At 38.5% G+C, this 16,053-nt stretch overlaps 2 protein-coding genes across 2 annotated transcripts in view; both read right to left on the reverse strand.

The window, feature by feature from the left end:
• Positions 1–1,309: 1,309 nt before the first annotated feature.
• Positions 1,310–15,365, reverse strand: LOC145625121 (uncharacterized). The gene is made up of 4 exons (XM_081678201.1): positions 15,176–15,365; positions 2,510–4,048; positions 1,994–2,427; positions 1,310–1,948 (listed from the first exon to the last, which is right to left on the reverse strand). Exons 1-4 carry the CDS (start codon positions 15,363–15,365, stop codon positions 1,310–1,312), a joined length of 2,802 nt encoding a protein of 933 aa, XP_081534327.1.
• A 27-nt stretch (positions 15,366–15,392) lies between these two features.
• LOC145625122 (uncharacterized) overlaps positions 15,393–16,053 on the reverse strand; it is a 30,228-nt gene continuing 29,567 nt past the window's right edge. Inside the window, exon 5 of the mRNA XM_081678202.1 lies at positions 15,393–16,033. Within this exon, the coding sequence (XP_081534328.1) occupies positions 15,393–16,033 (641 nt within the window). The remainder of the gene's footprint in view (positions 16,034–16,053) is intronic.

Below are 16,053 nucleotides of genomic sequence, written 5' to 3' on the forward strand. Positions count from 1 at the left end.
TTAAATAAAATCCAATCATTGCAGGACATATCTGCATCTAAACTAGAGACTTCGAACCCAAGCTTCATCCAAATTGCAGTAGCTACAGGGCATTCTCTTAAGATGTGATTCGTATCTTCCACTGCCATTCCACACACCTTGCACCTTGGATCACTCGTTAGTTTGCGCAAGAATCTATTCATATTAGACATAATTCTATCATCCATCACTAGCCAAATAAACATACGAATCCTTTGAGGCACAGGCGTTTTCCACACACATTTCCAAGCTTGCTTCATCTCAATGCTAATGGGAGTGTTATTCCGAATTATATCAATCACAGAACTAATTGTAAACCCTCCAGAAGCAGCCCCATTCCAGAAAACTTCATCTACAGCACTCTCATCTTCAACAACCTTTAAAGAGGCCAATTCTTCCAGCACACTGTTAGGCAGAAATTCAGCAAATAAATCAAATTTCCACCCTGTGTTCGAATCCCATAATTCATTAACTGTGGCTCCTTGAAGGTCCTCAGGTGGAATAGGGTCAGCTTACTCAATTAGAGGCTTTTTCGAAGCCCATCTATCTCTCCAAAATAGAATTCTCTTGCCATTTCCAAGAGCCATACTTACCCCTTTCTTGAGCACATCCACATTACTCACAATACCCTTCCACACATTCGAGGCACTTGCTTTCTCCATGAACATATTAACATCGCATCGACCCTCACAATATTTATTTCGAAGAACTCGAGCCCATAGAGCTTGAGGTTCCGCAAGCAACCTCCACCCTAACTTCGCCAAAAAAGCGGCATTAGCTTGCCTCATAGACCAAATCCCCAAACCGCCATCCGATTTGGGTTTAGAAACATTTTCCCACGCAACAAGGTGAATTTTCCTATGCTCCTCATCACCACCCCATAAGAACCTTCGAGTCTTTCTATCAATTTCATCACAAGAGGCCCTTTTTACACATCTGTCTTTGGAATCAAGACAAGAAATGCATCATTGAGGCCCTCTAGAAACTCCCTTCCCTCAAGAACATTTTTTACCAATCTGATCAAATTTGGCGCAACCAAGTCCCAATATTGTTGATAAAATAATGGTTGAAAACCATCGGGACCCGGAGCTTTATAGGCTTTCATGCTCATTAGTGCCTTCTTCACTTCACAGTCAGCAAAAGGCCTCATAATAATCTCCGTGTCTTCCTCGGCAATATATGGGAATTGGTCTAGAAATAGACGTTCACCAATAAAGCTAGCAGGCTCTTCTTGAAATAATTTTGTCCAATACTCAGTGATCATATTTTTCACTAAATTCGGACAAAGTACCTATTCACCAACAGCATTTTGAAGAGTCTCAATGCGATTTCTTCGACTTCGAATAATTTTGGAGAGGTGAAAAAACTTTGTATTCCTATCTCCATCTTTAATTGCCTCAAGTCTCGACTTTTGAAACCACAACAATTCTTCTTGATGAAGGATATCATCCAACTTTCTGTGCAAAACAGCTTCTAATTTTATCAAGTGTCTATCTCTACCCTGCGCAAGAATTTTTTGAATCCCTTCCATTCGAGCCCAGAGTTCCCTTTTCTTACGAAAAATATTATGGAAAACCTCCCTGTTCCATACATTCAGCCAGCTAGCAAACGATTTCAGAAAAGGGATCAAAGGAGCAGCCGTATCCCATTTGTCTCGAACAAAATTTTCAAATTGGCCATGATTCATCCAAGCCGCTTGAAAGCGGAAAGGCTTAATTGCATTCGGAATTGGAGCAAAACCCGTAGTACTAACAATAATGGGGCAATGATCACTCCTCGATTTTGGAAGATTGCGAACCGCACCTTTTGGAAAGAGAAACCTCCATTCTTCATTAACCAATCCTCTATCCAATCTAGCAGATTTAAAAGTATCCGGAGAATTACCACGGAACCAAGTGTGTTCGGGACCCGAACACCCAAGATCAATAAGCTTACTATTCTCAATCCACTTAGCAAAATCATGACATCTTCAAACCATCTCTGCACTTTCAACTCCATTCCTCTCTCTTAAATTGGAGGTCCCATTGAAATCCCCTGCCATCAGCCAGGGACCATTATAATTACCTCTGATTTTCTCCAGATCACTCCACAACTCCTTGCGACGGGTGCTATTAGGACTAGCATATATGGCAGAGAATAACCACGGATCTTCCCCCAGCTTTTGAATTCTCACTGTCACATGTTGCGAGTGACTATCATATGGAGTAATAGTCACCTCTTCTTCTTTCCAAAAAACCCAAATCCCCCCAGCGAAACCCTCAGCATCCACATGAGTCTGCCTAGAGAAGCGAATTTGGTCACAAACTGCTTGAGCTTGATCCCCAATTATATGGGTTTCCACAAGCAAAATCACAGTTGGATTATTAATCCTAACAAGTTCTCTAATAATAGACAACTTATTCCCAACACCTTACACATTCCATACTAGTATTTTAATTGACATATTAAACATAGGAAAAGAAGGGAATCTATCATACACGTTCCTAGGAACATGAGGCATGAGCGAGAGATAAGCTTCCCTCAGAGCACGCATTGGTGCATCCGTCTCTATTGGAATTTGGAACGACGCCATCATATCCGGGGGGTTGTGATCCGGCGGTAGATACGTAGTCACTTCCATGTGAGCCTTGTTCACCAGAGGATGGCAAACAATCAGGGTTGGCCCCTCCGTTGGGAAGTCCACAAACATCTCGTAAGATGGGGGAATTCGAGTTTCCAACGTAATTGGAACATCGATCGAATTCATGATGGCTACGAAGCACTGAATTAATCGATTTCCCTTCACTGGCTGAAATATTCTTTAGGGTAGACGGAGAAGAAGGGGCTATTTCATAACAATTCTCCTTCCCTGAAACAGGTTTCGATCTCGAATAAGGAAACAAATATTTTTTATAATCTTGTTTCCTAATTATCCTCCCATTTAAATTAAGTAAATTCTTACTCTGAATTGATAGAGGCAATTTTTTCATATGCTCTCTCGACTCTTCAGAATTAGAACTATTGGCAACAAAGTTATTTAGCAAAACTCCAGGGAGAAACTTACCATCTTTATCCCTCAAAACTATATCACTCTGATTATTTGCCAAAAGATCAATTTTGTCCTGAGTATGAGTATCCCCTAATCTATTCCCAGACTGTCCCTCTTTGCTTAAGACTTCGCCAAATTTGGTAATAGGCTCAAGAGGAATAAATCCCGTCCCAATCATATGATTCTCTCCTAACATAGTTGTGTCCACAAGGGGCAAATTTCCATTTGAGATAATATTCTCCTCATTGTGCTTATTTGCTTGAACTTCTGGTAGAGTTGCGGCCTCCTCCAAACCTTCTTCAACTTGAAGCACATCAAACCTCGATCCCGAAACTTGTTTAGCACTGTCAACTGGAATTTTAGACTCAGTTGACCCTTTCCTATGCTGTTGTTGGCTACCATTCTGTAACTTTTTAGTAACCGATTTATGGTTACTCTGCTCTTGGGGGGATCTCTGCTTTTGCTCCTGTTTGCTTTTAGGTGAATACTTCCTATTATTGCGTTGGACAATCATCCAGGACCCATAGTTATCTTTTTCCTCCGGTTTATGAACCTTCGATACTTTATTCTGAACCATCAGATGGCCTTGCACATTAGGAGTAATCTCATTACTGCTCTCATCTCCTACACTAAAATTATCACATTGATCATCTTTGTGACCTAACTTGCAACATTTAAAGCAAATTAATCGTAAACCCTCGTATTGAACTCTCCACACACGACCATTCATTCGAAACTTAGCGAGCAGAGGCTTTGTCAAATCAACCTCTATACTAAAACGGACAAATTGTCCTCTGCTTTGGGACTCAGTGTGCTTATCAATGTGAATTACTCGGCCAATTTTGGAGCCAATATCATGGAGAAACTGCTTGTCAAAATACTGAACCGATAAATTAGGGAGACGCACCCATGCCGTGAGTTTCTTGATTGGTTCTTCATCCGGAACAAAATTCGGAACCCATTTTCTGATAGACAGATAACTATCGCCAATAACCCATGGACCTTGAGCAAGAACGTAGTCATAATTTAATGTGTATAAAGGAGTTTATTTATTGATGACCGCACATTTAGTGACCTAGCGAGAAACCATAATACGCAATATTGTTAGCTTCTTTGTACATGTATCTTGGTTAAAGGGATTAACATTGTTAAACTATGATCTTAATTATCTTCCTCCATAAGCAAATGAATCTTCAATGGACAAGAAGCAATACCTTGCAACTAATTAATAGCAGTAAGGTTGTCTCCTTCAATAAAAACTAGCCTTTTGGCCCGTGCAATGCACGGGTTGTTCACAAAAATTTGTACTGAGGCATGAGTGAGGAAATATCAATAAGTCATTATAGGTATAATGTGTAATCGAAAATATGATTTTATGTCACTTTCACACACGTCACAGATACATGCCCAAATGATACTTCCCTTAGGAACCTTTTGTCATGAAATCTTAACATAACGTGGAAGCATACCTTGTCATCATTGCATCACGAAGTATGAAGTACTTAGCCTACGTACTTAAGTTACCTAAATAATTTCATCTAGAATCAACAATCGAAATAGCCTAGGATGTTATACACCCTAAGATACGACATCGACACATATAGTTGTTTAAGCTCATTCAACATGCATCATATCGTAACACTTTACTCCTGTTTTTTCGCGTCTTTCTTTTTTGGGAGAAAGTCGATACTCCACAAAAATGACAGAAATTTTTAATTTCGAGTCGCACATTGATTCATGAGTCAACACTTTGCACACACAAGTCACACGCAATGAGTAATCATTAAGTCAAGTAAACACCTTCAGTCATCTGAAGTCACACAAGTCCAACGCTTTGAGTCGAGTCATGACAGGTCATATGTGTTAAAAGCACATTAAATTTTATACAATGAGTCAAGCAACACTAAGCCTTAGGTGAACTCTAATTACATGAGAAAAGTCCTATAGGCCAAAATATAGATGCAGGTACACTAAGTCCCCGACGGACGAGAAACCTTTACAAAGGATTTGAAGCAAAAGGACGTAAACAGCTTAACAAATTAACTAGAGTCGGCCTGATTACAGTTGAATTAACAAATCATCCTGATGACAATCATGTTAATTGATTGAGTACAACTGGGTTTTGATCAAGCACCTCATTTGGAGTAGTAATTGGTCATGAACACGAATTTCCAAAGATAAAAGATCTCTATGGAAATCAACTTGGACTCGGTAGGATCTTGAATGATAAGATTTAATTTCAAGGCCGAGGAAGCTATCACTTCCAAGGAGCAAAACTTACATATATCGCAAACTAGAGATGAAGAGATTTAATATGCAAAAAGATTTGAGCGGATTTGGTTAAAAGGAAACGACTAATTCGAAAATTTAAAGCGGAACACAAACTGTAACAGCAGCGAAAATGAAGAAGGAAAGAGGATTTATTCAAAAATCCTGACTCTAGCGTCAGACGACGAAGGTGTCGCCTGGCGACAATGCCTGTTGCGCATAACAGCGTCCGTCAATACGGCGACAAGAAGCGTGGCCCCCATAAATGATTATGCGTTATACAGCGATTTGGGTTCCTTGGTACGCTAGTTAGCCCCGATAAGCAAATTGACATAATTAAGTAGTCGAATCAATTACAATCGCAGTAAGTGATCGACCTGACAAATGATCGTCTCACTTAGCTTAAAGAGCCTAAGTATTGTCTCATCGCAAGAACCAAAGTAATGGTTCACAAAGAAGCACAAGCGGCGAGGTATCGGATTATTCACAAAATACGCCGAGGCACTAGCACAGCAGCAAATTCAGCGTAGCATCTATAAAGAAAAGATTCAAGAGGATCAACAAGCGATGGTCTTTGATTATTTTCCGCGGAAAATTATTACAGCAAACCTAAAGATAGCTGTTGACACCCATTTGTGTCTCCCCAAAACCAAACCCAGTGATGAGTACCTTTCACGTTGAATCATAATCGAATGAAACGAAAGTGTGGAAAGTCTAGTGTTGCGGATAGTTTTAATTTCTTTTCTCTTCTTTCTGTTTTTGAAAACTTATTTTAAGAAAACAGCCAATCAAGTTTGGTTGGTCCATGATATGGGTCCAATGGTAGTGTAGTTGGATGGGGCTTGCAAAGACCTTTCCAACGATAGATTATAAGCCCAATTCCGATGAATATTGAGGAAGTTATGACCAATTTACTAAACTGGGCCCGGTTTGAGCTTTATGTACGGCCCAATGATCTTGAGGAGTGCCTAATATGATTTATCATTCCTAATGCAATTAGGAATGGTTTTAGTCTTCTAGATTCTTCTAGAAGGTTCTTTTCATTCCTAATTCAATTAGCATTGATAAATTGACTTTTGTTGACTTTTCAGAGTTTTAATCAAAATCAAATAGCATTTTCGAGGAAATTATATTATTTTATCCTCCAGTACGGTAAACTTATCGGATTTTCGAAAACGCGTTGGAATCAGGCTTGGCGCCTATCCCCAGGCCTTGGCGCCTGGCGCTAGCCATTGGCACCTGGAGCTAGTGTTGGTGCCTGGCGCCAGCTAGCCAGGGTTGGCGCCAGCTCTGTTTTCTGAGCGTCAGACTCTGTTTTGTTTATTTTATCTTTTTGGCTGATTTTCTTTATAAATATTGTATTAAAAACTCCGTTTTGATGAACCGATCATCTACATTCATTAATTCACCTATTCTCTCTAATCATTCACCAATTCTCAAGTTCTACAATTAGTTTTAATTAGCATTCATTCAATTCTTTTCTTCAAGCTTTGTTTTCATACAAAATTCCGCATTCACAAGATCTAGACACGCCTAGCCATATTCGAAGTTGTCTTCGCCCTAGACGTGAAAGGTTTTAATTTCTGAGGGTTTGGTCCCAAATCTCTATTTCAATTATTTAATTTGATTGTTTTATTATTATTTTCCTTGAAGTTACTAACGTGTGTATTTTGTTATTAAAAAGAGGTACGAGGCATTAAAGTAAGTACTTTATTGATTTATTGATTTTATGATGTAGAAATCATGTTTACATTGTTATTATGATTCCTAGTATCATGTCTAGGGTAATTCAAATATTAAATATGATTCCTGCGATGCTTCCTATGTTCTTCCTAATATTTATGATTGTTAGTATCATGTTAGGGCTAAAGATTTGATTTTTATTGCTTAGTGACATGCTAGGATTTGTTATTAATCTTGTTAGTATCATGCCTAGGATCTTGCTATTATTATTATGCTTTAATGTTAACATGATTATGATTATAATTGTTATAATTTGTGAATATTATTATTATTATTATTATTATTATTATTATTATTATTATTATTATTATTATTATTATTATTATTATTATTATTATTATTATTATTTTGATGATGATTATTTTATTTATGATTATTATTATGACTATTATAATTTTATTATTATGATTATTATGTTGCTTGATTTATTATTTATTGCTTGATCACGCCTTTTATGCATGTTTAAAGGGAATTTGTACTTTTAATCACGCTTAATAAGATATTTAATAATCTTGTTAGGGTTAATATGATTATAATTTCAAGTGATCGCCAATAATAGATTTATTTGTGCATTTAAATTCAACCAACATAGATAAACAAATTTAGGGTTAACCTATTGATTGCATGTTAGTCAGAAAGTGCACATGAATACGATCAGAATAAAGTAGATGCCTATTATTAGGGCAGGTTCAATCTCTTTTAGGTTAGATTTGTACCTTCATCCCCGAACCCTTATTTGGTTCTAGACCTTATGGAGTTGGCGATCTCTTGGATCATTAAGGGGTGTAACCTTTACCCAGTGAACGATTTACAAGTTCCTAAAAAACTTGTTGGCGACTCTTTTGCTCTATCTACTTCCCTTTTGGACGCCACCGTACTTTAGTGTATGATCACAGTGGGGTTCAAGCTAGTGGGATTTAAAGGCTTGAAATTATTCCCTACAGTTTTTGGCGACTCCACTGGGGAGGATTTCTATTTTAATTCCTGATTTGTTTCGGCAATGATTTAGAATGAGTGGATGAGACTCGAAAAGTTCTAAGTATTTCATGTGCGTAATTTTGATTAACATTATTGTCATATGCATAAAAAAGATCTCATTGGAAAGACCATACGTAATGATTTAAAAACATAGGATTTTACAAGTAGGAAATTTGATAAACGTCTTTCACAACTAGGACTGAAATAACACTGCGGGAAACTGGAGAATTTTATCGAGCACAGAAAGCTGCTGAGGCATGTGGGAAGTAGCGTCAGGGGCCAGAGCTTGGCGCCAGACTTTTCGCCGTAGCGCCAGACGTAGTATTGGCGCCAGGCGCTACAGTTAAAAGCTGGCGCCAGTCTCTGTTTGCTGGCGCCAATTTCCCCCAATACCGAGCCAGAAATATGCGTTCTAATTTCGACCGGTTTTTCGTATTGTTTGCTCGATCCTTCTTCCTGATTGAATTTTTTCTCACTTTTCTGAAACCCATATGTGTTCTACATATGGACATAACCCTCAAGGAATTCATGCTCCATCTACCCAATTGAACGCTCCGTGCAACAAAGGGTACATCCGAGATGTTGAATTCACCAAACCATGGAAGCGAGTTTTTTCTAAAACTCACGATGTCCCATCCACTCGCGTCAACCCTTCACGGTTAGGCTTCCGCGCGGTGCATCCGGAAAATTAACCATGGACCCTTTTTGACTAAACCATATCCCGAACTTTAGAACTAGAGCCATGGTTAGGTTGCAAAAGCATTGCGTCATATTGTGCCTACTTGACTAATTGTGCATTATTTGTTGTGCATATATATTCTATGTTTCTCTTAACCGTTTGTTGACTTGTGTTGAGATTAAATAAATTAATGGCTTAAAGAACTTTGCCTAATTAATTAATTAATTAATTAATTTGAGTCAATAAAGTCTAATATTTTAATCGGAATTTACCTAGTACGACTTTAGGCATACCCCAGCTGACTAATAACACCGAAAACAGTCCCAGACCGAAGCGCCAATATTGGCGCCAGAGTCTGAGCTGTAGCGCCACACTATGGAGTGTAGCGCCTGACGACAGCTATGTTGTTTGGCGCCAAGCTCCACAGTGTGACGCCAGTCCTGTCGCTTGGCCGACAGTTCGGATTATTGGTCGAGTCATCACCTAGGGTCTAATTAATCAGTTTTCTGTTTAATTCGGTTAATTTTGCTGTCAATAATGTTTAATTGAATCAATGATCGAGTTTAGGCACTAAGTCACATGGTCTTACACAAGAGTCCAAGCATGTCACTTACACTCAACGCACACACCAATACACATACTTTGACCATGATTAAGTGAGTCTTGTGTGCGCGTTTTTCCGTCATTTTTAGGGGGGTAAGTCGGATATTAATCCTCCAATATAAAAATAATAATACTTAGTTCCCTAAAATAAAAATATGTACATTATTTTTGCCTAAAATAAAAATATGTACATTATTTTTGCCAAAAATATGCACCCTTTTCTTTTTCTTTTTCCCTTAAAATAAACCATAAAGTCAAGATGATTCGAGTCAAGTAATTAAAACGCAAAATGGTTTAATTTACAGCGCGTGGTCAAGAAAAGAAGGACGATTAATCAAAGATAACCTCTTCGTACAAGTCCAACTTTTCGACAAACCTATAGCTCGCAAGAGAAAAGCTAGGGTTATAATGGCAACACAAGAAGAAGTCAATGATCTTAAGAACCAACTGGCTACTGTGACTGAGACACTGAAGCTTCTCGCACTTAGGATCGATGATCCCGTGAAGCAACAACAAATGGACCTCATGCAAGAGAGTTTAAGCAAGTTATCCAGCGACTACAAGTTTCAAGAGCTTACATCACAAGGGGTCTCGGTGGACAAAGATCTTCTTCCGCAGAAGTTCAACGCCAACGACATCCCGAAATTCAGAGCAATTGACAACCCTTACTTTCATTTAAGAGCATTTGAAACAATAATGAGTATCAAGGGTATCGATAAGAAGGTCTTCTCTTCTCTTTTCTCACTATCTCTCGAGACCGTTTGCCAACAATGGTTTTTTTCTCTCGAAAAAGAAAAGACCTCTACCTGGGAGTCTATATCAAACGCTTTCGTAGATAGGTACAAGTGCAAAATTCAAGTCGAGACTGACCATAGAGAGCTTGAAATCCTCAACCAGAAAGAGAATGAAGGCTTCACCTCTTTCTTTAACAAGTGGAGAGAAACCTCAGCAAAGATGATTGAGGTGCCAAGTGAAAAAGAGTCTGTGAGACTGTTTATCAAAAATCTCCAAGAAAAATATTCCAAGCATCTCAAGTATCTAAATAATCTCCATACCTTCAAGGCCGTTTATGACATTGGGATCAATATTGAAGATGACTTGGCTAAGTCAAAAGCTGCCAACAATATCTCCAACATTGGCTGGAAAGGAAAGAAGAACGACAATCCTTCTTCTTCCAAAACCGCCCATTCAAATAATGTTAGCACCTTTAATTTAGGAGAAGTTCTTGCCATGAACAACCAAGGACAGAAGAAACCATTTAATAGGAACTTCGCTCCTATTGTCATGAGTTATGACACCGCATTTGATCGATTAAATGCAAAAGGTATTATAACTCCCATTGGACCATTTGGGGACCCACTAGTTGAGAAGAGGTCGGTTAACTGGAACCCCAATGCACACTGCAAGTATCACCAAGGTAGGGGCCATTCTACTGAAAGCTGTTGGAAGCTTAAGGAAGCTATCCAAGACCTAATCGACAATAACAAACTGCCGTTGCCCCCTGCCAGTAAGAAGCCAAGCATCGACAACGCACCTCTAGCTCATACCCTGGCTATCTCCGATGAGGAAAACGAGGTTGACCCCTCCTCTCTCATTAAACCTGTCGAAGAAATCAATGTCATAGGAAAAGAAGAGGAGATATTTTTCGATGTCAAGGATAGTCTTCCAGAACCGGCGAATAAGGAAGATATACAATTGCTCACACTGTCTATGAAGGAGGCATCGCAACTACTACGCGAAGCTCTCAAGGTTATGAACGAACTCCATAAGAAATATGATGAGCTTCCACTTCCAAAAGAAGAACCTAAAAGAGAATTCACACCAGTGAGAACGACTTATGAGGCAAAGCACTTTCCCTTACAAGTCATTGAAAAACCCAAGAAGAGCAATAGAATCTACACTCCAATTGGGATCCTATATGCGCAAATTTTCGAAATGCTCTCCGAGAGTGGCGAGGTCAAACCTCTCGAACCGAGACCATTTGAGTCATTAAAAAGGACAGATAGATATTACTGTCAGTATCATCAATCATGGGGTCACACTATAGAAAACTGTTTCAAATTCAAGGATTTGGTACAGAAAATGATTGATGAAAAGAAACTAGTCCAAGTTCAAAAAGAAGAGGATACAACCATTAATGGAGTTTGGGACAGTGATGAAGAAGATGTCTGTCTAAAGGACATAGTAGGACCTTCACCTTCTGTGTCATACACCACAGATGACATTTGGGCTAAGGAAGATTCATCAATAGATGTCCTCACAAGATCTGGGAGAATGCGACCTCCCGTTTCAACACAACCTATGCCAACCATACATCAAGTTCCCATACCTATCATCGAAGACAACGACATTGTTAAACAGTTTAAGAAGACAAAAGTTGAGATGAATGTATGGAAACTTCTGGCAACATCTCGAGAACATAGGTTGGCTGTAATGAATGCCTTGGATAAAATCGGGATAGATTCTAACACTACTCCTGAGGGACTAGCCAACTTCCTCACAAGTGACCTTCCTAGTCCGATTAATTTGATCACCTTTTCTGACAAAGATTTACCCCCAGAAGGTGACAAACATTACAAGGCATTAAACCTCACAGTAGTTTGCAAAAGGATGAATGTTCCTATGACTCTTGTAGACAATGGATCGGCTATCAATGTCTGTCCACTTAGAACTACGAGGATGCTCGGCATAAAGGACGAAGACTTAACACCGTCCACACAAGGAACAAGAGCTTACGATAATACTCGTCGTCAAGCTCTTGGCAAGATTACCCTAAATGTAACGGCAGGAGCAACAGAACATGCTACTACTTTCCAAGTAGTGGACATCAAAGCTTCATTCAACTTATTGTTGGGACGCCCTTGGCTTCATGATCTAAAGGCCGTCCCTTCATCTCTCCACCAATAAGTGAAGGCTATAGTTGGAGGAATTCCAATCACCATCGATGCTTTGCCTATGAGAATCAAATCCATAGAGAATCCAATCATTAATGTGGAGCACGACGAGGATGACGAAGACCTATGGGGCTTTAACGAAGAAGTCTCCTTAATCCAGGAGGATGAAAGGACATCTCTTTGCCATGACCCCCATTCCAACATGATTGTCAACGCCATGCTGAAGAAACAAGGACACTTTCCTGGAATGACTTTAGGAAAGAAGAAAGGAATGACAAAACCGCTGGAGTCACCTGGCCTCCCTAAGTTAGATACTTTCGGACTTGGTTTTGAACCGACTCGGAAAGATCTCAAGCGAGCCCAAGAAAAGTTGAAAGCACGTAGGGACGCTCGCATTCAAAAGAAAGCAATTCCAATGGATCAGTACCCTCTTACGCTTAATGGTCAGTTCATAAAAGAAGGAGAGGACTATCCATGCCATGAATTTCCGAAGCCATTTGTTGTAAACGGCATAAGACAACCGGGATTCGAGATTTTCTTGGATTGCTACTTCACTGATGAAATCCCAACTCCTGTCCGTAAGGAGAAAGCACTCCCATGCTTTGACTTTAACGTCATTGGATTACTGTTTGGGAGAGAAAAGAATGAGCCAACTTATGAAGAAGATAACTCCTCGCTCATTCAAACGGTCCTACAAAGTGAAAGCTTCGACCCCTCGAAGCTAATTACTCCAGCCGAAGGCTCACTACAAGGGTGGCGCAAGACTATCAAAGTGACTACTCCAAGCGGAAGGAAGATATCAATCACGACAGGACAGGGACCGATATTTGAAGAGTCGTCTGAGTCAGAGTCTGAGTCAGAGTATTTCCCTTTAGAGTTTTCTAAGTCTTTAGTAGTAGCACCTCCCCCTCCTATTTCTTCTCCTAGGATAGTTAGTGATCCAGTCCCTGAGGACATATCACTCTTTGATGTAATGATCTCAGAGTATAATAATATTTCTCATTCTCCTTACTTCTTGTGTTCCTCCCTAACCCAAGATGACGAGCATTGCTTAGCTAACGATGAAAAAGACAAAGAAATTATTAAAGCAATGGAAACACTCGAAAAGAAAACACCGGTAATTGAAGAAACTGAAACAGTTGACATCTCGAATGATTCAACTCATAAAAGAGAAGTTACACTAGTAGAAAAAAAGCATTAGGCACCGGTTCAAACCCGGCCTAAGGCACCGGTTTGAACCGGTGCCAATGTGGGGGGTGCCAATTACCCCCCTTTTTGGCACCGGTTCAAAACCGGTGCCATAAACAGGTTTTGGCATTAGTTAACCGGTGCCAAAAATACATTAAAAAATTTTTTTATCCTCCTTTTGGCACCGGTTAACCGGTGCCAAAAATGTCCAAAAAATATATATATATATATTTTTTTTTTTTTTTGGTTTTTTTCACTTACCAATTAAATCAATCAACTGAAAAAAAAAAAATAACAATCACAACAAAAATCGAATTGGTTATAATTTATATAATAAAAAATTCACAATACATAATCAAATCCAAAATTACAATATAGCTCAATTACAACTAACATATAAATAAATAAATAAAAAATTACATTATAAATCATAAAAAAAAATTATAATGAAAAATTAGAAAAATTACAATATAGATCAATTACAACTTGCATAATGTTCTGTACCTGCACTAATTAAAACAGAAAAAAAAAATCAATTGGTAAAAATAAGCTAAAGAATAAATAAAAAAAAACCCAAAAATTCAATTTGAAATAAAAATTCATAATAAATAAAAAAAACCCAAAAATTCATAGTCGAAATTATCAAAAACGAAAAAAAAAACCAATTAAAAATCAAAATCAATATCGGAAAAAAATCAAAATCGGAAAAAAATCAAAATCGAAATTATCTAAAACGAAATAAAAAACCAAAATTCAAATCGAAAAAAAGAAACCAAAAATTCGAAAAAAACAAAATCAAAATCGGAAAAAAAAAACAATTAATATTGGAACCCAAAAAACCAAAATCAAAAACAAAATCCAAAATCAAAAATCAAAATCAATATTGAAAACCAAAAAACCAAAATCAAAAACAAAATTCCAGAAATCGGAAAAAGAAAAAAAAAAAAAAAAAAAAAAAAAACCAAAATCAAAATTGAAACCCAGAAAACCAAAATCGAAAAAAAAATCCCACAAATCGAAAAAAAAAACCAAAATCGAAATTAAAAGGAAAAATCGAAAAAAAAACCAATTACGAAAAACAAAACCAAAATCGAAATTGGTGAATCGAAAACAAAAACAATTAAAAACGAAAAAATAAAGCCAGAACTTTAACTTTGAGAGATTTTGTGGTGGTGGCGGCGGCTGTTGTTGTTGGTGCTCGAACGTTGTGGTGGTGGCGGCGGCTGTTGTTGTAGATCGAAGGGAGAATATGAGGGAGAGGAGATCGATGGAGATGAAAGAATAAAAAAGAACGAAGAGAGAGAGAGAAGAACGAACAGAGAGAGAGAGGAGATTGAAAGAAGAATGAACAATGGAGATTGAAAGAAGAATGAACAGAGAGAGAAGGAGGAGAGAGAAGGAGAGGAGAGGAAATGGGGGCAGATTAAACAATTTTAGGGTATATAAGTTTAATGCTCCGTTTTTTTTTAAAAAAGGGTGAACCGGTTCAGTGGCACCGGTTCAAACCGGTTCCATTTGCATTTTTGGCACCGGTTCAATCTGAACCGGTGCCTTTTCTCTTCGTCTAAAATCCCGCCCATTACTGGACCGGTTTTGGGCACCGGTTTAGCCTGAACCGATTCGGCTTTTGGGGCACATCTGTCTTTGGAATCAAGACAAGAAATGCATCATTGAGGCCCTCTAGAAACTCCCTTCCCTCAAGAACATTTTTTACCAATCTGATCAAATTTGGCGCAACCAAGTCCCAATATTGTTGATAAAATAATGGTTGAAAACCATCGGGACCCGGAGCTTTATAGGCTTTCATGCTCATTAGTGCCTTCTTCACTTCACAGTCAGCAAAAGGCCTCATAATAATCTCCGTGTCTTCCTCGGCAATATATGGGAATTGGTCTAGAAATAGACGTTCACCAATAAAGCTAGCAGGCTCTTCTTGAAATAATTTTGTCCAATACTCAGTGATCATATTTTTCACTAAATTCGGACAAAGTACCTATTCACCAACAGCATTTTGAAGAGTCTCAATGCGATTTCTTCGACTTCGAATAATTTTGGAGAGGTGAAAAAACTTTGTATTCCTATCTCCATCTTTAATTGCCTCAAGTCTCGACTTTTGAAACCACAACAATTCTTCTTGATGAAGGATATCATCCAACTTTCTGTGCAAAACAGCTTCTAATTTTATCAAGTGTCTATCTCTACCCTGCGCAAGAATTTTTTGAATCCCTTCCATTCGAGCCCAGAGTTCCCTTTTCTTACGAAAAATATTATGGAAAACCTCCCTGTTCCATACATTCAGCCAGCTAGCAAACGATTTCAGAAAAGGGATCAAAGGAGCAGCCGTATCCCATTTGTCTCGAACAAAATTTTCAAATTGGCCATGATTCATCCAAGCCGCTTGAAAGCGGAAAGGCTTAATTGCATTCGGAATTGGAGCAAAACCCGTAGTACTAACAATAATGGGGCAATGATCACTCCTCGATTTTGGAAGATTGCGAACCGCACCTTTTGGAAAGAGAAACCTCCATTCTTCATTAACCAATCCTCTATCCAATCTAGCAGATTTAAAAGTATCCAGATTTAAAATCACGACATCTTCGAACCATCTCTGCACTTTCAACTCCATTCCTCTCTCTTAAATTGGAGGTCCCATT

The sequence above is a fragment of the Chenopodium album genome, chromosome 3, assembly GCF_948465745.1.
Source record: "Chenopodium album chromosome 3, dcCheAlbu1.1, whole genome shotgun sequence".
Classification (NCBI taxonomy): Eukaryota; Viridiplantae; Streptophyta; class Magnoliopsida; order Caryophyllales; family Amaranthaceae; genus Chenopodium; species Chenopodium album.

Coding starts and splice junctions, on each gene's coding strand:
- LOC145625121 (XM_081678201.1), bottom strand. CDS start 15,365: ATGATCACTGAGTATTGGACAAAATTATTTCAAGAAGAGCCTGCTAGC. Junction 4,049..15,175: donor TAAAGCTCCGGGTCCCGATG/GTTTTCAACCAT, acceptor TTCTTGCTCAAG/GTCCATGGGTTATTGGCGAT. Junction 1,949..1,993: donor GAGTTGAAAGTGCAGAGATG/GTTTGAAGATGT, acceptor GAGAATAGTAAG/CTTATTGATCTTGGGTGTTC.